We start from the raw sequence: 22,086 nt of genomic DNA on the forward strand, positions 1-22,086 counted from the left end.
TTCTCTCTCTAAAATTAATCACAAAAATATCTTTTAAAATTTTACCAAAAGTAGTTTGACATAATCAATTGAGTCAACGTGTAACTGATAAATTAAAGAGAATATGAGAAGGGGCAGTAGTTCAAACACTAACACCTTTAACTTGCCCAGGTGGTTTCTTTCTAAAATAGGGGGTTCTCCTCCATCTTAGAATGTGTGAGCTTATCATTCTTAGTCAATGTGAGCTTCCAAGTAGAATTAGTTCTACAAGTTTCATGCTCATACTCATCTCAAACATTAATTTTTTGACAAATAGTGAAAGCATTCTGAAACCAAAGAAGAAATTAAAAGGGCAAGCATAGACAGAGTTGAATATATAGTATGTAAAAATTTATGTAAATTTCTGACAAATTAAAGATGCACATAAATGAAAAGTACAATAATTCATCAGCCTCACCAGAAACTTTGGCTGGTTCTTCCCCTCCCCACAGCTTAATTTTACAAAGATAAATAAGAATTGACCACATATCTGGTGTGTTACTTCCATGAATGAAATCCTTTTGAACATAAGAAATATGAAAATTATGAACACAGCTGACTTTATAAAATCATCTCGCTAACCATCAGTAAATATTTGCATTGCAGTAGTTAACGGCCGTAGTTCGCATCAGGATGATTCCTCAAATTCTTGACGACACCGATCCGTTCAACCTTGAATAGACTCAGTTTCTTCTCTGTTGGAGCAAATCTGAAAGCATGGGAAAACAATAAACATTCATTTATTCTTACTACATCGACAGATATAATCAGCAGAAAAGAATGATTTGAGTGAGATACAGCACCAAGCCAATGAAGGAGGAAATAGAAATCTTCATTAGTAGCAGTAGAAGAAAGAGAATTTATTTAACCATCCCTCTTACTCAATAGTTCACATAAAAATATTAAATACAACATACCTTGAATGGATCTTCAAGTTATAATAGCATATTCAACATCTGCTAGTGTGTTCCAAGATAAAATGAAACATCAAACACCTTTACAATTTTAATGATTAGAGAACAAAACTAAATAATAATTTCTCTCCTCAATTCAGACTAAGCTGCATACAGCCATTCCGCTGTCTGATAGTAATCTCAATACAATGGAAGACTACAATTGGCTACCAAATCATGATATTTAGATACTGCTCAAATCAAATGACAACAATTTCTTATTAATTAAGATTAGAGACCAAGCGAAGAAATCCAAAAACTAACATCCTAGAAACAAATCCAGACCCAAACATAAAGAATTCCTAAAACTACAAGACACAAAGCCATAAAGGAAGCTCCTCAATAAACATATTAAAGAAAAATAAAAGAATAGAAGGAGCAAGGAGGCTCAGATATTGGCCTTCTATCGTAGTAGAAAGAAATTTCTCTCTAATTCTCCTCTTATTTCATTCAAATCAGCTCCCCTCCAATGGTAAGATGGCTGCAATAGTTGCCTCAAAGTAGATGAAAATAGGAGTTTTTGACCAAACTAGCCCTCCTCAAACTTGTTTTCATGAGTCTGTTACACTTTAAAGCTTAAATATGAGACTAAATATATTTTGCTACACTAATAAAAACCGCTAACTGAGATGATAATTTCTAAACATAAATTATTTTCTTAAAAGTCGAAGTACCTATGTTATATTTGAAAATTATCATCGATCAATGATTTTACTGATATGACAAAACAAACTTAGTTTCATATTTAAATTTCAAAATGAATTAGACAAGTAAAAAATATTAGCAGCAGATTAAGATAGTCAAGAACTATCTAATAATATCCAACCTAATTTTGTATTCAAATATCACTCTATATTCTTAGAAGACATTATATTTGAAGCTTACAAGTCAAATGTGGATATATCCAACAAGTCACCATTGTAAGCTATATAAAAAAGAAATAGAAAAATCCAACCATCCCTCTACCATCCATATCTGTACTCACATCAGAGAAAGAAGTGGCTACAGATATGATTTTGCCAATATTTCCATACCAGAACTGTTGAGGCCATCCAAATTGCCTTTTCCATCATAACCTATAACATGTGAACTGGGAATAATAGAAAAGGAGAAATTTCTTGCTTGCTAGCTCAATGGCCTTATCCATCATCATTGCCTTAGATAGATAGTAGATGGAAATTTTCTTACAAATATGGTAGAAAAGGCTAAATTTGCTTAATAACATAAAATCCTCAAACAGGAAGACAGAAGACTGAAGCAAAACAAAAGCTTCTCAAAAGGCACATCAAAGATAAATATATAATGTATCATTGCAGTGGTTGCCTCAAGACCATCCAAACTGCAGTAAGGATTTGCTACAACAAAAAGAAATATACTATGACAAGTATAGAACTAAGGGTCATTAAAACTTGCAGGCGATCAAATGCCAAAACATATGGAAGCTTCAAAAGTGACAGAGAAGAAGATACTTTGAATCTCTTCAAAAGTGAATTTTTTTTCACGAACTAAACACATCAAAGAAAAAACAGAAGAAATAATCAGAAGGGCGCTCAGATTTACCTTTAATCGATCATATTAGAGAGATTCTCCCAACACTTTCTCATCCAAATCAGATCCAACCTAAGGTCAAATGGCTGCAGCTGTTGCCTGGAGGCCATCTAAGTCGCCATGCCATCAAAACCATATGCAAGATATCCAAAGAGGACTAGAAAAGAGAAGAGAATAATAATAAGCATGGCAAAACAATTTGTTCCCCAGACACAACTAAGCGTTGGAAATGATATGCAGTAACCATTCATTTATTCTTACTATAACGTCAGATATAATCAGCAAAAAGGAACGATTTGAATAAGAAACATCACCAAGCCAATGAAGGAAATAGAAATTTTCTCAGTAAAAGAAAGAGAAATAACATCAGCATATCTTTCTCATAGTTCCCACAGATAATTTCAATACAACATACCTTGAATGGAACTTCAAATTATATTGGCATAAATCTGCTATTGTGTTCTAAGATAAAAAGAAACAAAATACCCTTACAAACTGTAATGATTAGAGAACAAAACTAAATCTAACTTCTGTTCAATTCAGACTGAGCTGCATACAACCATTCCACTATGTCTAACTAGTAATCTCAATACAATAGAAGACCACAATTGGCTACCAAATCATGTAATTTAGATACTGCTCAAATCAACTGACAACATTTTATTACTAGTTAAGATTAAAGATCAAAGGAAGAAATCCAAAAACTAACATCCTAGAAACAAAATTACATATGAAAGAATAACTAAAAGTACAAGCCACGAAGCTATAAAGGAAGCTCCTCAAGAAATATATTAAAGAAAAATAAAAGGACAGAGAGAGCAAGGAAGCTCAGATATTGGCCTTCAGCCGTATTTCTCCCTATTCTCCTCTTATCTCATTCAAATCAGCTTCACACCCAAGGTAAGATGGCTGCAATGGTTGTTGCCTCAGGAGTTTGAAAACGAGAGTTTTTGACCAAACTAGCCCTCCCCAGACTTTTTTTCCCAAGTCTGCTACACTTTAAAACTTAAATATAAAGCTTGTGTTTTACCGAATCAGTAAAACCGCTAACCGAAATGGCAACTTCTAAATATAAGTCTTCCTAAAATCATTGAATCGGAAAGCTAAAAATTTATCCGTAAGATTTGATAGTTTATAAACTGTTTTCAAATCACCATATATATGTCACTAATTTATACTGATCAACAATTTTACTGATAGCAAAATATATGTATTCCATATTTATGTTTCAAAGTGAATTACACGTAAAAATTATTAGACAAAAACTATCCAATAATATCCGACTCAATTCTATATTCAAATATCATGCTATAAACTTAGATAACATAAAAAAATTTATCGATCTATTTTCCAAATGTCAAACCACTGTAGGGCATATGAAAAAGAAAATTTAGTCCATCAATCTACTATCCATATCTGTATTCATATCCAAGAAAGAAAAGCAGATACAAATATGATATTGCCACTACTAGATCCATATCGGAACCATTAGGGCCATCCAAATTGCCTTTCCATCATAACCTATAATATGTGATCTGAGAAGAATAGAAAAAGAAAATTTTCTTTTTTGATATCTCAATGGCCTCATCCATCATCATTGCCTTAGATAAATAGGTATGTTGGTAGATAAATGGAAGTTTTCTTACAAACATCTACAAATATGGTAGAAGCGGCTATATTTGCTTAATAACATAAAATCCTCAACAGGAAGACAAAAGCCATCAATGAATCAAAACAAAAGCTTCTCAAAAGCACATTAAAGGTAAATATAGTGTACCTATACTTTTTATCATTTAAGAGCCCAAAGGCTAGATATGGGAGGACAAAGGTCAACCCTCTCTAGGTATCACTACAGTGGTTGCCTCAAGACCATCCAAACTGCAGTAGGGATTTCTCTCTCTCCCTATATCATTCAAATAAGCTTCCCTCCAAAGGTAAAATTCACTAATGGTGGGAGACTTGAAATATATTGTCAAAAACCATTGAACCAGATAAACTTAATTTTTCAGTATCAGGTTAAGATTTTCTTGATGGGGTAAAACTAGCCTAGTATTTAAAGTTTATTAGACGTATACAAATAAATTTGAGAGGGCTAGTTTGGATGCCAATATTCATCTGTATCCGTGGACACCAAAATCATTTTGCCACTATTGGATCCATATCAGAAACGTTAAGGCCATCCAAATTGCCTCTCCATCATAACCTATGATATGGCATCTCAGAAGAACAGGAAAACAAGATAAATTTCTTGCCAGATAGCTCAATGGCAAGGTGAGTGACGGCCTTATCCATCATCATTGCCTTGGATGGAAATTCCCTAATAACATACAATCCTCAAACAGGAAGACAGAAGCCATTAATGAAGCAAAACAAAAGCTTCTCTATGGCACATTATATATATATATAATGTATCACTGCAATGGTTGCCTTAAGACCATCCAAACTGCAGGAGGGGTGTTTGCTACAACCAAAAGATATACTTTGAAGAGCAGAGAGCTAATGGCCGTTCAAAACTTGCAGGAGATCATAAAAAAATACTTAGAAATAATAAATATAATGGAAGTGCCAAAACATTGGGAGCATCAAAAAGAGAAAGAGAGAGAAAAGAAATTTCGAATCTCTTCAAAAAAAGAAATTTTTTTTTCTTCACGAATTAATCACATGAAAGACAAAATGGAAGAATTTGATCAATCATATTATAGAGATTCTCCCAACTCTTCTCATCCACATCGTATCCGTCCTAAGATTAAATGGCTGCGACCGTTGCCTTGAGGCCATCCAAGCCGCCAAGCCATCAAAATCCCAGGAAAGAGATCCGAGGAAGACTAAAAGAGATGAGAATGGAGAAATATTTCGACCCAAGAAATCACCAGATCATCATCATCATCATCATCATCGTGATCATCATCGCCACCATTCATACATATATAGAGCGAGGAAAGATAAGAATAACCGTAGTAAAACAATTGTAGCTTTTCCTTACTTCCCCACTTCACAGCCTTCGGGTGTAATGGAGCCGAGCCTGAGCGAGCCGGTTCTAGCTCAGGCTCGGCTCGACATTAATTTCGAGCCTAGTTTGATATTTAGGCTCGGCTCGGCTCAGCTCAAATCGAGCCGAATCAGCCCAAGCCCGAGCCTGACCGGAGGCGGCGGCGGCGGCTTGCCGAAGGAGGAGAAGAGGCCGACGGAGGAGGTCAGACGAGTAGGAGGTGGCGGCCGGAAATGCTTGTTCCTCACTTCCATCATCGACGCAGTTGCTTTTAATAAATATTCCTCAGACAATCCACAGGGATCCAAGCATTAAATATACGAACGGGAACGCCAGAAGAAGCCACCAACAGAAAGTTTTTGGCCATACTAAACCCCGTTTTATTTATTTTTTTTACCAAAAATTCTAATAAAAAACGCTAAATTAATCTACATTTTAAAAATACAGTACCCGTGATAATAAATTTAAGAAATAATTTAATTTAGCAAAACAAAAATTAGAAAAGGACTACTTTGTCAGAACCTCCTCAAGAAAAGAGACAATTGAGAGGGGATTGATGTGATAGAATTCTACTGCTGCCACTCCCTTGCCCTGACACACCTCTTTAATTTGTCGAGTCCCAAATCAAACCACGCGGCTACCAATATGAAATCATCACCACAGTATCTACCATGTCTGACTTGTGAAAAATAACAATAATAAGTGTGGCAAAACAATTTGTTCCCCGGACACAACTAAGCAACAGCAATGAAATGCAAGTAGACATTCATTTATTCTTACTATAACGTCAGATATAATCAGCAGAAAGGAATGACTTAGAGTAAGATACAGCAACCAAGCCAATGAATAAGGAAACAGAAATCTTCGTTAGTAGCAGTAGATGAAAGAGAATTTAACCGCGCATCAGCCATCCCTCTTACTCTGCCAGTGTGTTCTAAGATAAAATGAAACACAAGACCCTTACAATCTGTAATTATTAGAAAAACGATGCTAATTAATTTCTCTCTTCAATTCAGAGTTCAGACGAAGCGGCATACAACCATTCCACTGTGTCTAATCATGTAATTTAGATTCTGCTCAAACCAACTGGCAACAATTTCTTTTATAAAATAAGAATAATCATCTAAGGAATAAATCCAAAAATTAACATCCCAGAAACAAACATCACATAAAAAGAATAACTAAAGTTACAAGACACAAAAGCTATAAAGGAAGCTCCTCAAGAAACATATAAAGATAAATAAAAGGGCAGCGAGGGCAAGGAAGCTCAGATATTGGCCTTCAGCCGTATTTCTCCCTATTCTCCTCTTATCTCATTCGAACCAGCTTTAATTCCAAGGTAAGATGGCTGCAATGGTTGCCTCAGCAGTAAAAGCAAGAGTTTTTGACCAAACTAGCTCTCCCCAAACCTTTTCTTTCCGTTTGCTACACTTTAAAACTAGAATATTAAAGCTTGTACGATTTACCACATCAGTAAGCCGTCCAAAGAAGTTTCATATCAGAACCGTTCAGGCCATCCAAATTGTCTTTCCATCATAACTTATAATATGAGATCTGAGAAGAATAATAAAAGAGAAATTTCTTTGTTTGATAGCTCAATGGCCTCATCCATCATCATTGCATTAGATAAATGGAAGTTTTCTTGCAAACATTCTATAAATATGATAGAAAAGGCTAAATTTGCTTAATAACATAAAATCCTCAGACAGGAAGATATAAGTATCTCAAAGGCACATTAAAGATATATATAACAAATCTATATCATATCCTATTTTTTTAACATTCAAGAGCCCAAATGCTATAAAGGGCCAACCCTCTGTGGGCTTGCCTCAAGACCATCCAAACTGCACGAGGGATTTGCTACAACCAAAAGGCTATGCTTCGAAGAGTATGCCATTCAAACCTTGATGGCAATCAAATGCCAAAACATAAGAAAACTTCAAAAGCCATGGAGAAAATGAAACTTCGAATATTCGATCCAACTCCAATAAAATTAATAGGTACATTTTTCATAACCAAGCGTAAGTGACTCTACATTTAAAAAAAGTTGCCTTTGTCCAGCCCGTATCTAAACTTTAAGCTCATAAATAGTCCAACAAAAAAACTTTGAATCTCTTCCAAAAAGAATTTAATTTAAAAATTTAAATACATCAACAAAAAAATAGAAGAAACTTTTGGAAAACAGGGCTCAGATTTGCCTCTGATCTATCATATTAGAGATATTCTCCCAACTCTTCTCATCCAAATCGGATCAGTCCTAAGGTCAGATGGCTGGCGGTTGCCTTGAGGCTATCTGAGCTGCCATACCATCAAAACCACAAGAGATCCAAAGAGGACTAGAAGAGAGAAGAGAAGCATTCCGACCAATGAAATCACCGGATTATCTTCACTACATCATTGGCCATGTCTCTGATGTGTTACTTCCATGAATGAGATCCTTTTAAACATGAAACAATAAAAACTATGAACACAGCTAACTTTATAAATCATCTTGCTACCCCTCAGCAAATATTATCATTGCAGTAATTGATGGTCGTTCACATCAGGACACGAATTCTTGACGACACTGATCTGTCCAACTTTAAATCTGAGCTCTAGCAGAAGAACCATTCCAGAAAAAAGAACAATAATAAGCATGGCAAAACAATTTGTCCCCCAGACACAACTAAACAAAGTAAATGATATGGTAAACAACCATTTATTCTTACTATAACATCGGATATAATCAGTAACGAGGAATTATTTGAATAGACACAGCACCAAAAGTATACCCAGACCTCAAATGCTCAAACTAATGGGCTCAGCCAAGCCAATGAAAAAGTAAATAGAAATCTTCATTAGTTCATAATAGTTATTAGCAGTAGAAGAAAGAGAATTTAACCATGCATCAGCCATCTCTATACTCATAATTCACATAAATAATTTCAATATGCCCACATACCTTGAATGGATCAAGTTATAATAGCATAATCAACAACTGCGAGTGTATTTTAACTTTGAAGGATATAGGCAACAATACTAAATAATTTAATCACTCTTAAATTCAGACTAAGCTGCAAACAATCAAATTGAATCAATGTACTATGTCTAAATAGTAGTTTCAATACTATGAAGCACAATGATTTGCAACCATATTATGTAATTAGATTCTGCTCAAATCATCTGACAACATTTTCCTATTAGTTATCACTAAAGATCAAAGGAAGAAATCCAACTACTAAAATCTTAGTAACAAATCCAGACCCAATCATAATTACATAAGAATCTCAAGAAAATACAAGACAGTCTAAAGGAAGCTCCTAAAGAAACATGTTTAAGAAAAAATAAGAGCACAGAGATCAAAGAGGCTCGGATATTGGCCATCAACCGTCATAAAAAGATATTTCTCTCTCCTATATCATTCAAATAAGCCTCCCTCCAAAGGTAAGATGGCTGTAATGGATGCCTCAAAGTAGGGGTGAAAACAAGAGGTTTTGACTATTAAGTCTCCCATGGTGAGTTTTACCAAGTTAGCAAATCCATTGAACCAGATAGACTAAAATTTTCATTATCCGGCTAAGATTTTCTTGCTGGGGTAAAACTCGCCAAGTCTTTAAAGTTTATTAGAGGTGTAAATATATTTGAGAGGGCTAGTTTGGGTACCAATATTGTTTTGCCACTATCCGGCCCATATCAGAAACGTTAAGCCATCCAAATTGCCAGTCCATCAAAACCTATAATATGGGATTTCAGCAGAATACGAAAAGATAAATTTCTTGCCCAATAGCTCAACGGCAAGGTGACGGCTTTATCCATCATCATTGCCTTAGATAGATACATAGATAGATAGATAGATAAATAGATAGGTAGGTTGATCGAAATTGCCTTACAAACGCTTAGCAAACATTCTTCGAACATCGTAGAAAGGCTAAATTTCCATAATAACGTGCAATCCTCGAACAGGAAGACAGAAGCCATCAATGAAGCAAAACAAAAGCTTCTCGAAGGCAAATATAATGCAACTTCTTTTTTTCATCATTCATGAACCCAAAGGCTACATATGGCCCGGACAAAGGGCCAACCCTCCCTAGATATCGCTGCAGTGGTTGCCTCAAAGACCATCCAAACTGCAGGCAATCAAATGCCAGAACATAGGGAACCTTCAAAAAGCGATAGAGAAGAAGAAACTTCGAATCTCTTCAAAAGAGATTTTTTTTTTCACGAATTAAACACATCAAAAACAAATCGAAAGAAATCATCGGAAGATAGGGGGGCTCAGATTCGCCTTTGATCGATCATATTAAAGAGATTCTCCCAACTCTTCTCATCCACATCATATCCGTCCTAAGGTCAAAAGACTGCGGCGGTTGCCATGAGGCCATCCAAGCCGCCATGCCATCAAAACCCTAAGAGATCCGAAGAAGACTAGAAGAGAGAAGAGAAACATTCCGACCCAAGAAATCACCACATCATCATCATCGCCACCATACATATATATATATAGAGAGAGAGAGAGAGAGAGAGAGAGAGAGAGAGAGAGAGAGAGAGAGAGGAAAGAAGAGAAGAAGAAGAAGAAGAAGAAGAGAAAGGGTTTAGGGTTTCCGAACTTGGTAAAAAGTAATCATCGGCTTTATGGTCGAGAGAGAAGAAGAGCAGAGGAGGCAAACCCTTTCAAAGAACACCCATTCCTCCGCAGTGCGAGCTTTTTTGCTCACTTCGCCGAAAAGCCTCATACTTAAACTAATGAGATTTGAGAGGAAGCAATGAAGGATCGCCATGGTTTTATAGCAGTGGAGACTGGAGAGTTCGTAAACGGGTCGGGTTTGCTTTCCAACTCCGTACCATACATAAATCGCAGTTTAAAAATATTGAGTTAGTGGATTAATTAATCTAATTATGTTTACTCCGTAGAAATATTAAAATAATAATAATGATTTTTAACAGTAGGTCATATAAAATTACTAAATGAAAATAAAACTATCATTGCAATAGATCTCTGAATTAAAAATTAATATAACTACACCTAGCTCCCATAAACTATCCCTATTTTTAATATCCACATAAACCTCTTTGAAGGGGCCTATGTGATTAAAAAAAATATTCAAAGAATATATACAAATAATGATGATAGTTCACAAGGACTAAGTATAATTAGCCCTTAAAAATAAGAACCATTGTGCAAGTTAGATCATTATAGCCCATTCCTATCAACTTAATTATGGGCATTGACTCTTGAATTATCAACAAAAAAAATGTAAATGATTGAAACCAGATTTCTCCATCTAGCTTTGATATGTAAATAACCTTTGGGTGAAAAGACATGATCAGCAAGCATGTAGTGCTGCAAAAGTTTTAAAACATTAACTTTGAAGTAACAGTAAGCAAATCATTAAGAGTAAACTATGAAGTCAGAAGCTTTGATGGAAGACAGGCTGAAAGTTCTTTAACATCTCTAGTAGTAAACCAAATGAAACCTAAACAATTCTTGGACTAGAAACCAATGCAACTACAAAGTGTTCAGTTTAACTTTTATGCATCTAAATGCTACACGATGGCGTTTGCTGCGCTAGCAATCCTCGGCCACAGATCGGCACATTCCTTTCCAATTGGTCCTGTAATAGCAGAACCTGCAACAAGAGAAAGCAAAAGAGAATTTTGAAAGAGAGAAATTTATTCTCAGGTCATAATAATATGTATCAGAGATTAATGAACATTTCTGTGGAATAAAATATGCAGGTATATTTTTTGAGGTTGCAACATGAGAATTTGAGACAATTCATCTTTTTGTACCTTTCATTTCTCCCTTAGGGTTCACAATAACTCCAGCATTATCTGCACAACAGGCAATGAGAATTTAATGATTAGAAAGCTTTCAGGTTCAGAATATATAACAATAGAGAACATAAAATCTGATCAAAAAATTATTCTGCAGCATCCACTTTCCCTTAGTCGATCATAACTCTGGATAGAAGATACCAGTATGCACAGAAATGATGATTCGTAACCATAGAATTATTGTTCTACTTCATATGTAAATTGACCAAATAAATAACTTAGTTTGAGAAGTGCATGTTTATGTTTAATAATTCTGAAAGAAATGGTACCAAGGATGGATACAGGATCCACAAGAAACTGAACATAATTTTGAAGATACAATTAACATTAATTCAATTGGTATAAATGCAAAATAAGAATTTAATTAAGTGAAAATCAAAATCCACCGGATGCATATCATAGTTGTGACTGCTGCTATCAAGAATAGTGGTTAGAACTGAATGAGTAATGTAGGCTTTGCTGCTGCAAAGCCAAAACAAGGCTAGATTACCATTTGAAACATTTATATGCAACTATCCAATATAGGCTACCCGGTCTGCATAAATATGCAACTAAAGATGAACTCTTCAAAACAACAGGTTTCCAAAACTATGATAACATTTATGTAATATGAGAATCAAATTAAGCACATATTAAACAAAATCTAAAATCCAAATCCAGCTTGTGAATATCACCACACTAGAAAGTAATACACTTGGAACAAAATAGAATAATAATCTAACATCAAAGAGAGAACTTAACTGGAAAGGTTGTAAACCAATTATAATAAAACAGGCCACAATATAGTTCAATTCTATAATTCTACAGAATTTGCAATGTCAAAATTATTGATAGTCCTACCATGTATAATCCAATCAAAACATTTGTCTATCAGTAATATATCATACCCTACAACATTGGTAAAGTTTCTTTTTGATCCATAGCCTCAGTTGTCGCATGGAAAAAACTTAATTTCTTTCCTAAGCCATAAATTAATTTTCTCCTCACATACACGATTTCTAAATTAATCAAGGAGGAAGAACCACATATCATTTGCATTAGTAGAAAACAATTATCTGTAAATGACTTGCCGTCTGTGGAAGCTGTATATTTGACATATTGCACTCTGGAAGTATCCATAGCATAGATTCAAAAAGAAGAGAAATTCAAAAGAGGTCTTATATATGAAACATATAATGTCAATATACCATGCGACTATTAGGTCATTATCCAAAACAACCAACTACTAGAGCTGCAAAAAATTCATGGTGTTAATTAACAACAACGGCTCGGCTAGCCAATGCTAGGCTACATGAAGATCATATAGGATTGAAAATAAGCAAGCTGAGCTAGAAGGAGACAAATCAGGTTTTCAAAATTATCATAAAAATTCATCGACATCAATTAACAAACTCAATGAAGATTAGAACCGCCCAAAGTTGCGTCATTTAGTAAGCAAACAAACAAAACTGTCCATAAACACCAAAAAAATCAGAATTTTAAACGACGCACTTCTCCAAAAATATCAGAGAAAAAATTCCAAGACCATAAATTTTGATAAAATTACCTTCAAAATACATGTAGACTCCATCCTTTCTCCTCCATGGCTTTCGCTGCCTTACGATGACGGCGGGCATGACCTTCTTCCTCAGATCGGGCTTCCCTTTCTTGACGGTAGCCATCACCATGTCGCCCACGCAAGCCGACGGGAGCCGGTTGAGCCTTCCTTTGATCCCCTTCACCGAGATGATGTAGAGATTCTTCGCCCCAGTGTTGTCGGCGCAGTTGACCGTGGCCGCCACGGGGAGACCAAGGGACATCCGAAACTTGTTCCCCGCGGATCCACCGCGACCTGAAAAACATACGATTTCGACCAAAACATCTCAAATTAATCACGAGAGGTGGAAGAAACCCCTAATAGATTCAATCAAGAGGTACAGAGACCAAAGAAGTACCTCGTTTCGACATCCTGGAGGAAGATCGAGCAGAAACGACTAGGAGAAGAGGGAACCCGGCGGCGGCACGAGTTTTGTATCTACTAGACGAGCTATCTAGGGTTTTTGAGGTGGCGGAAATTACTAAACAGACCTTTAGTTGAGTCGAGGACTTTTCGCGATTTACTACCAATATTATTTGTTTTTACAAACTAGGACTGCTTTGTCCTTTGCAGTTTGCAGATAAGTGGCCTTATTTTGCAAAAGCTTGAACTTAGCACAATGACGCAATGAGATTTTATGCCCGAGCTTTTGTAATTTAATTATATTTAATTTTTTTTATTTAGCATATAAAACTATGTGTATATATTTTATATAATTGATGTACATTTTTTTTAAAATGGAATGCACATAATATGTAAATAAAAGTCCATTATTGCAAAAGCTTGAGGGAATTTATTTGTGAACAAAATTTATACCCATATTATACTGATATAAACTATTATAATGTTTCTTTATAAACTAATATAATGTGTAGTAATTATACATAAGGAGAGATAAGAGAAAGAAGAGAGTAATTAAAATGACACTTTTAAGAGTAAAATAGTCACAGATAAATATAAAAATATTTAATAGGAAAGAATGAGAAAAGATAAGTATTAATAAATTAGTATTGAAATAAGTATAACTTATACCAAAATAAGATTACTTTTATTTGACAAGAAAGACAGAAAAAAAAAATTACAAGATAAAAAAGTCTATTTGCCATGCATTATTGAAGGTGATACTGTAAAAATCCAATTCTTTAGATAGATCAAGAGAATCAAAGGCAATATTTGTCTCAAACATATGTTACAAAACTTGCAAGGATGGAGCTCAATAGTCACTGCTCAGTGCTCACCTAAAAGGAAGGCAGGATAGAAGAAATAAGCATATGGGCATAAACAAATGTTGAACAGAGATTGGAAAATTATCTGAATGAATTTATGACAGTTACTATGTATAAAGTCAAACCATGTTCAAATTCTTCGTATCACTTTGCGGCAAAATTCCAAAGGTTGGCTGCTAAATCACCTTTCATGCAATCCGGGCATGATTCCTCATTTCCTCTCATCTATCTTCTTCCAGTCTACCATCAAAGCATCCTGAAATGCTATCTCTCCTACTCATAACTTCACCTAAGAACAATATCTTTAAGGACACTACCAAGACAGCATGGATCATGATTATTGCAACTCCAAAGAAACTCAGATCTCGCTTCATCTTTTTTTCCTATTTTAACACCAGCCATTCAGTTAGGATGCTATGTTTTCTTGATATGACTTTACCTGAAAATTAAGAATGCCCTATAGGTTACAACAACGTAAAGGCATTCCAGTAATCCATTTACATAGAACAGTGAGCACAAAACAATCAATTTTCATATGCTTACCTGAAATTTTCCTCCTCGTGTTGCGGTGTCCTTCCAACAACATACCTCGATTTCTTTCTCAATGAGCTTTTTTTCTGCACAATCAAGTGCAGCCTCCAACTCTGCTATCCGCTCCTGTTGTCTTCTATGTAAAAGTTCATGCAGCCTCCTCTCGAGCTCTTGTGCAGAAACTCCAGAAGACTGGTTGTTGTCTTTTTTTTCAGCATCAACTTCTCCAAAGCTCCTACTGAAGCTTTCCAAAATACTGTATTCACTCCCTAACTTTATTTTCAAGGAGATAAGGAAGCAGTCAAGAAAAGGGGGTGCTTGAAGTTTCAACTATTTGAGAAAATATTGGAGAAAGAAGTTCAATGCAAGCTTTAATATGTGGCAAAGAATCTGCAAGCGTAACTTATTTATCTTTACTTTTCTTCACAATTTTTCACTTACAAAGATAGTCGATAAATATATACAAACAAGAATATCTACTAGCAGCTTCAACCTCTATAACAGTTTGATGACTTTACATGGAAATCTCTTCACTTCTCTGGCTAAATCTTGCACAATTATATTTTGTGTAGTGATCCATCTTTACTGTGGACAAAGATGATTTTGCAGCTTGCTTCCACAAAAAAGAAGCCCACCTTACTGTCAAACTTATCTAACAGAAGATGAAGTCTTTGTTATCATTGCCAAACATTTTTTTAAGTTCCCTGGGTTACACTCATGAACCTAAAGAATTAATTCGGTTTAATCCTCTGAAATATTTCTGCATGTGCCCACATGTGGATACATTTTGAGTATGAGATCCTTTGGTTTGCCTCCATAAGTACCAGGCATCTCTCATATTTACTTATAATGCCACAGTATTTCAGCATTGCCTGATCATGGGCATTCACTTGGATAGATGGACAAAGTTGGTCACTGAAAGAGCAAAGTGATGTCATCGCCAGGAAAATGTATGAATAAGTACATCTAGTACAAGGGTTAGATATTTTTTACTTCATTTTGATGATTCACAATCTAAAGGATACATCTGTTGTTCAATTGATGAATAACTGATTCCTCATTTCGTATCTTCAAATATTGTATTTGATCGCTTCCTCTGGAGTATATCTTTTGTCATTTTCAAGTCAACAAGTCTAACTGTATCAAAACAGACATATGATATGTATGGACGTCTAACATTTATTAAATTACTCCTTTTCTTTGTTTTGTATTAGTTACTTTTAGCGTACTTGATTAAATGTTTTTAAGTAAGTGTCTTTAAGCCATTCACAAAATTAAAATGCATATGAACCATAGTGACCATACTAACACGTATACATTGTGAAACATGTTCCATTATCATACCAAAATAATGCAAAACTGCAAAAGTCATGCAGATAAGATGAACCACACTTATAAGTGAAGAATTTAAACAATCCAATGAGCTAAATCCTTGAAGAACTTTCTTGCGAAGAATGACTAAACCAATGTCAAAGATCAAAAAATAAATAGCAATGATAAATAAGAGCAAAAGAAGGAAATCCTAGAAGTAACCTCACTGAGATATCACTTGCACAATGTTATAATTTCCCTCCCTGATCCATGGGATCATCATCTCCTATCCCCATGTATACCATATGTGATCGTTACTTAATAAATTCTAACCTAGAAGGAAACTAGATGCTTAAATCAAGGGAATAAAGAGTAGATTTGTTGCAAAATTTGAAAAAAGATTCTAGTGTCCTACCATTATCAAGTAATATAATATAGAAAAGTGAAAGGTAATATAACTTCCTTAGTTCAATCAGTTTGATGCATAAAAAGGGGCACTTTGAGAGACTAATACCTCCATCGTTTGTTGCCCTAGCTGTGCATATAAATCTTCTCCATCCAAGTTGTGTTGTAGACGTTCAAGTTCAACTTCAAGCTCTGCTTCCAATTCATTCATCCTCAAGCAATTCTCATATTCAGATAATCTCTCACAGTTATCAGATTCTACAACACATTTTGCTCCTTCCTGGTGTAGTGAAGCTATATGACTTTGCAAAGTAACAGCCTTGCTTTTATTTACATTCAAAGAGCAATCTGATGAAGCAGAGATGCAATTGACACTTGACTTTGAGAAACAGTCTAATGCATCTCTCTTTCCATATTCATCCTTAAACTCTTTAAGCAGCATTTCCATTTGAGTTCGCAACTCTGTCATCTTGTTGAACTCAGTAGCAGTCTTAGCTAGGACGAAAACCAAGCCTAGTCCCATACCAAAGTTGAATGATGCAGTTTCAGGCTTCTTTCCTGAAAGAATTATAAAAATTTGAGCGCTTAAATGAATCTTCAAGTAAATGCATGTCTAATATCAAATGGCTGTATATGCAGAAACAAACTGAATAAGTTATACTTTGGCAAACCTAAAATTCTATTCAGCTTACCCCACCAGATTAGGTTATAACTGACTGCCAATAAGAAAACACAAAAAAGTTCAAAATTGAAAAATATTCACGTTATCAACATACAAGAAGGTAGCATTAACCAGAAGCATTACTCATATTGTATACTAAATGAAGAGTTCTTCAGTTTTGTGCCACCAATTAAAGAGAATAGGATTGAAGAGTATCAATATCATATGTTTGCTGACGATGATATGTTTCAGGGTGAGAAGAATAAGGAAATGTCCCACAAGAAAATGCAATCACAAGATGCACAATGCACCAGAGAATCAACCAACCAGTTTATTAAAATCTTATCATTTTGTAAAAGAACAAATCTTATAAATTCTTAATACTAATTTCAATAAAAAAAATACAAAAATAGAGGAGTAAGATTATGCAAAGACAGGAAAATGAGAATATATAGTTACATTAAGCCTTCAGAAGCAATTCTATAGGCTTCATGAGCAACACATAATATATATTAGCAGAGACATTTTATCTGATGCATAGCACATGTATGTATAAAAAGAAACTCCAAGATTTCATTTCATTCGACAAATGCTCATGTGGAACAATACCGTGGAATCTAATTGGTCATGCACATATAGTAGATTATGAACGTTATTGTAACATTGTGAACAGTACATGATATCCAACAGTAGAGGAATCCGCTCAACCCTATAGAATGTGGACAGCAAAATATAAATACTTCACAGTAAAAGAAATATGCAGCAATAATTGGCATCACAGAGTTCCTTTGTCTACACGATTTGCTATATCACGAGATTAAAAAAAATAAAAATAATAAGTATAAAAAGGTTACCAAATTAACCAAGTATACAAAACAATCTTCTGAACAACATAAAGAAACGATCTCACAGCATCTCATTGACCATCAACAGCATAAAAAACTGAGGCTTGGCAGTGATAGTAACATAGTGAGCAAAATATAATATGAAGCAGTAGAGGAATCCTGTCTACCCATAGCATATGGACCACAAAAAACCACATGCTTTAGAGCAGAAAAGAAAGACATATCAAGTTAACATGCTATTATAATCCAAATGACATGCCAGAAAAGCGTCAAGTTAAACAAATTAAGTAGAAAACTGCTACTACATTAACTGAGTAGATAAAAGAAATCATAAAGAAATGGATGCAGAAATCAATGTGAAAGATCCAGTAAACTAATCAAGAGTATCAGCACCAATACCAAAATTTAACAACATTGAAGAGATCAAACAGATAGACTGCAACTGTTTGGGAAAAAAATCCACCACCATACTCCAAAGGATCACTTTTTTGAGGGAAAAAAACTCGCATTTTCTATTAATTACAGTATCAGAACACAAGTGAGAGCAGACCCAGAAACCGAAATCAAGTAAAAATCAAATCCCAAGATCCCGACATACCTGAAAAACACAAGTGATATCCCGATCCCACCTCCCCACTCTTTCCCATCTCCAAAACGGGCGAACGCGCCTCTTCTTCCTTCATCTCCTCCATCCCCTTCCCCTTCTTCTCACCACGAAGCGTCGGAAGCCGCGTCGACTTCCGGGTAGAACAAAACCATCTCGACATCAGATTTCCACGAGAACGGCAAGAAGAGGAATCGGGTGAGGAGGAGGAGGAGGAGGACGACGACGACGACGAGATAGGCATAGAGAGAAAAAGGGGCCCGCTTTTCTTCTGGCTAGTACCCATTTCGTCTTCCTCGTCGTCCTTCTCGTGGAGGTAGTCCATTACTCGCTTCTTCTTCTTCTCTTCCTCCTCCTCCTCCTCAGGAGTACCCGCCCTTCGCATCGAAGACACCACCATTGTTGCTTGATTTGAGGCTTGGTGTTTTGGCGGAAAGGTGCCGTGGATTCGTTGCTTGTGAGCGGGATTTGCGAGAGGGTAGGCCCATAGGAGAAAGCGATGGGAGGACAGTCGAGGTGGGAATTAAATTTAATTGTTTCTTTTCTTTTTCGTTTTTTTCATTGATTACGAGCTCTAAGATTAAATAAAAATTATACAATAAAAATAAACAAGCTAGCCTTCCCGCCATGAGTTCAACAATTTGAGCAAATCCTCTCAAAAAAAAATAAGTTAAAATAAGTCTAAATTAAGATGGTATTTGGTTGCTTCACTTTCAAGAACTTTTCTATCTAATTAAAAAGTGGTTTTCTTATCTACTAAAAATAATTTTGATTTTTTTTAACTTTCTTTTTTTAAAGAGAGAATAAAAATAAGCACATAAACTTTTCATTCTTGTTTTTTCACGGTAACCCCCTGAATTTCTTTTGGTATATTATGACATTTTAAACTATCAAAAATACCTAAGCTCCTTAACATCGTTGACGAAATTAGTGAATTAACTAAATTGCCACTTCACTTATATTAGCGGGAAAGTTAAATGGGTTAGCTAATATTTTTATCTTTTTCTATTTTTTTAATTCCTTCTTTGTTCTCTTGCTCTAATCCCATTTCTCCCAAAATACTAGCATATTCTCTCCTCTCTATCTTTCCAACATCTCCTCCTCTCTTGTGGGGTTGCCGGTTATGGCTCGTGTTCTCCATTTTAGGTGAAGTTGTCGCCGTCCACATCATACCCGAGAGACGAGGAGACCGAGTTGTTGTTGACGGTGGTGCAGCCCACTTCCTCGCTGCACGTGTCGAATGTGATCATCGTGCTCTACCCCATTCCAGACGTCGCATTCCCTTGGCTTATGCATGCTCACTTTTCCTTCCTTCCCATGATCGCCACTTCGACAACCCTAGATAGAATAAAGGCATCTACTTGGGACGGGATGGTAGTGTGGAGTTGGGACAACATACCCTGGTGCACAATTGCCTCCGAGGTACCCTCAGGGGTGGTGCTACCCTTGCCATGGGCCCACATGCCATGCAACAAGATATGCTCATTCTCCTACGTCAACTCAACCACTTCATTATGCTCTAACATAGGGTGCAACAGCGGCAAAAAAGGTTTGAGATTGGTGGATTGAAGGAAGCTCGACCACTAGATTCCTTCTCAATCCACTCTTGTATTTGCCACTCTTGTCTTGAGGCTTTTAGGCCAAGAAGGAGCCAACATCATCGAAGTAACAAATTCACCACCTGCATGATTCCTCTAATATTTGCATTAGCTATCAAATTCCCTACTTAGAAGTTTCTATAGGCACAAAGCAAGGTTATGGTTATTGCTTAGATTGCCTTTGTGGCGCTCATAATTCACGCCATATTATTAGCCATCTTCATATTTGTCTTCAACTGGGAGGTGGTCGGCGTGGTAATGGCTTTATCTCGGGTGTTGTATGTCGTGAGCTGGTGCACGGATTGATTGAACTCAAAGACTATCGGCTCAAACTTAGACTTGGATTCTAGTTGAAAGACTAAGAAAAGAGAAGAAAAATAAAGATTGGTGGGCAGGGTTGTCCTAGTATGCATTCAATGAGCTTTGGCTTTTTGTTAAGTTGTCTAAGGGTTGAAGATTAAAGGGTATTTTTGTTATTATAAAACCTCTCTTAAGTTATCGTGTTCATGACTGTTATACGGTAACTTATGGACGAAAATAGCTAATAAAATCCTAACGAAAGGGTCAAGTAAAATATTCTTGATAGTTTAAGGAGTTCTAGTGTACTAAAAAAATAGTTCTCAGGATAAAAAAAATTATCTATTTTAAAATAAAAATTTAAAATTAAGAATATTAAAATAAGAAAAGAAACTTTATTAGGAAACTTGGATTTCTATCGTCGTTACCCTTGGAAATCCCAGAATATAATCAATGATACAAAATATAGTATAATAAATGGTGACCAGTGAGTCATATAAATATTTGAGATAATTATATTTAAATCACCCTGAATTATCATCTTTTTCCATATATGTTCTCTTAAGTTTTTTTTTTAATAAAATTATATTTTAAATTATATTTTTAAAAAAAATTTAAAAATAAATATGTCATATAAGTGCTAATATTATTTATACATATCAACTTATGGATAGAAACAATAATAAAAATCTAATTGAATCGTGTTTCATATATTTTCAATAATTTAAAGAATCTATGTGTCATAAAAAAAAAGGTATATGAAAAAAGCAATAGTTTATAGCGTCTAAGTATAATCCTTAATTAATTTCTATAGATATTTAGGTTATCCAAATAAATAGTATTTAGAAATTGGATTAAGATTCATTTACATTTTAATTTATTTATATTTGGAGAACAAAAGTTGAATCTTATTCTTAATTAGTTTAAATTTTTTTTATTTCGTGTTGATTTTTTTAATTTATTTTCTCTTAATAAAGAATCATTGTCCAACCACTAGCATCAAATGCTTCGGTCTTATCTTACCAACTATGAAGGTTAGGATTTTAATTTCTGCTTAAATGTTAATAAAAAAATTCTTAGAAAGATAATGACATCAAGTACATCATGATTGGAGTCATTCAACAGTAGAATTAACTTATTTGACCAACCTAATTATTAGGAATGGTTGTTCCCACTTTAGTTGCTTCCAAACTACCTCTCATATTTTTAAGACTATTATTAAATGTCTAATGTAACAAACAGAGAGAAGAATGAATGATGACTAAGAAGAGCACTAACAACCAGATATAATTAACTAGTACCTAATGGATATGATTAAGTAATCAAAGTCTAATAATTAGCTTAACCTCTCTCCTTAAGAAGCATGCCACTTTGTCAAGCCACTTTGATACCTCAAAAACACATTAACAAAATATAACAACAGTTGACAAAATAAAAAATATTGTACTAGTTTGGAAAATAGAAAACTAAAATACCCTTTATTTGATCTTAATTTTTTTTGGTCCTTTTTTATTTACTCTAATCTTAAAACTATATTCAAGATTATTAATGTTATTTTGCATCTATACCATAAGACTCGCTAAATAAAACTAATGTCAATATATTTTCAAGGTATAAAAAATAAAATATATGGTTTGCAGAATTAAAAAATGAACCTTGTAGGGTTTTTATTTTTCTAAGTTTTCTTTACTTTTATTTCATCCAATTTCA

The 22,086-nt window shown here is 34.8% G+C and overlaps 2 protein-coding genes and 1 long non-coding RNA gene across 5 annotated transcripts; all 3 read right to left on the minus strand.

The window, feature by feature from the left end:
• Positions 1–347: 347 nt before the first annotated feature.
• Positions 348–10,268, minus strand: LOC140767002 (uncharacterized). Its single transcript, XR_012105536.1, has 2 exons — positions 2,532–10,268; positions 348–727 (listed from the first exon to the last, which is right to left on the minus strand). It is a non-coding gene; the product is annotated as an uncharacterized lncRNA (long non-coding RNA).
• Positions 10,269–10,823: 555 nt separating this feature from the next.
• LOC140767001 (large ribosomal subunit protein uL14) lies at positions 10,824–13,403 on the minus strand. The gene is made up of 4 exons (XM_073106736.1): positions 13,257–13,403; positions 12,869–13,153; positions 11,278–11,319; positions 10,824–11,114 (listed from the first exon to the last, which is right to left on the minus strand). Exons 1-4 carry the CDS (start codon positions 13,267–13,269, stop codon positions 11,032–11,034), a joined length of 423 nt encoding a protein of 140 aa, XP_072962837.1. The 5' UTR covers positions 13,270–13,403; the 3' UTR covers positions 10,824–11,031.
• Positions 13,404–13,996: 593 nt separating this feature from the next.
• LOC140767000 (protein POLAR LOCALIZATION DURING ASYMMETRIC DIVISION AND REDISTRIBUTION-like) lies at positions 13,997–18,952 on the minus strand. Of its 3 annotated transcripts, XR_012105534.1 has the most exons (5): positions 18,476–18,952; positions 16,481–16,929; positions 14,668–14,928; positions 14,250–14,563; positions 14,006–14,136 (listed from the first exon to the last, which is right to left on the minus strand). XR_012105534.1 is itself a non-coding variant. In XM_073106735.1 (4 exons), exons 1-4 carry the CDS (start codon positions 18,879–18,881, stop codon positions 14,531–14,533), a joined length of 1,149 nt encoding a protein of 382 aa, XP_072962836.1. In that variant the 5' UTR covers positions 18,882–18,952; the 3' UTR covers positions 13,998–14,530. The 3 variants fall into 3 exon arrangements, 1 of the variants encoding a protein (XP_072962836.1); XR_012105535.1 differs by having other exon boundaries at positions 13,997–14,563; positions 14,668–14,924; XM_073106735.1 differs by having other exon boundaries at positions 13,998–14,563.
• Positions 18,953–22,086: the final 3,134 nt, after the last annotated feature.

This window comes from Typha angustifolia, chromosome 9, assembly GCF_048772165.1.
Source record: "Typha angustifolia cultivar Huaian chromosome 9, ASM4877216v1, whole genome shotgun sequence".
Lineage (NCBI taxonomy): Eukaryota > Viridiplantae > Streptophyta > Magnoliopsida > Poales > Typhaceae > Typha > Typha angustifolia.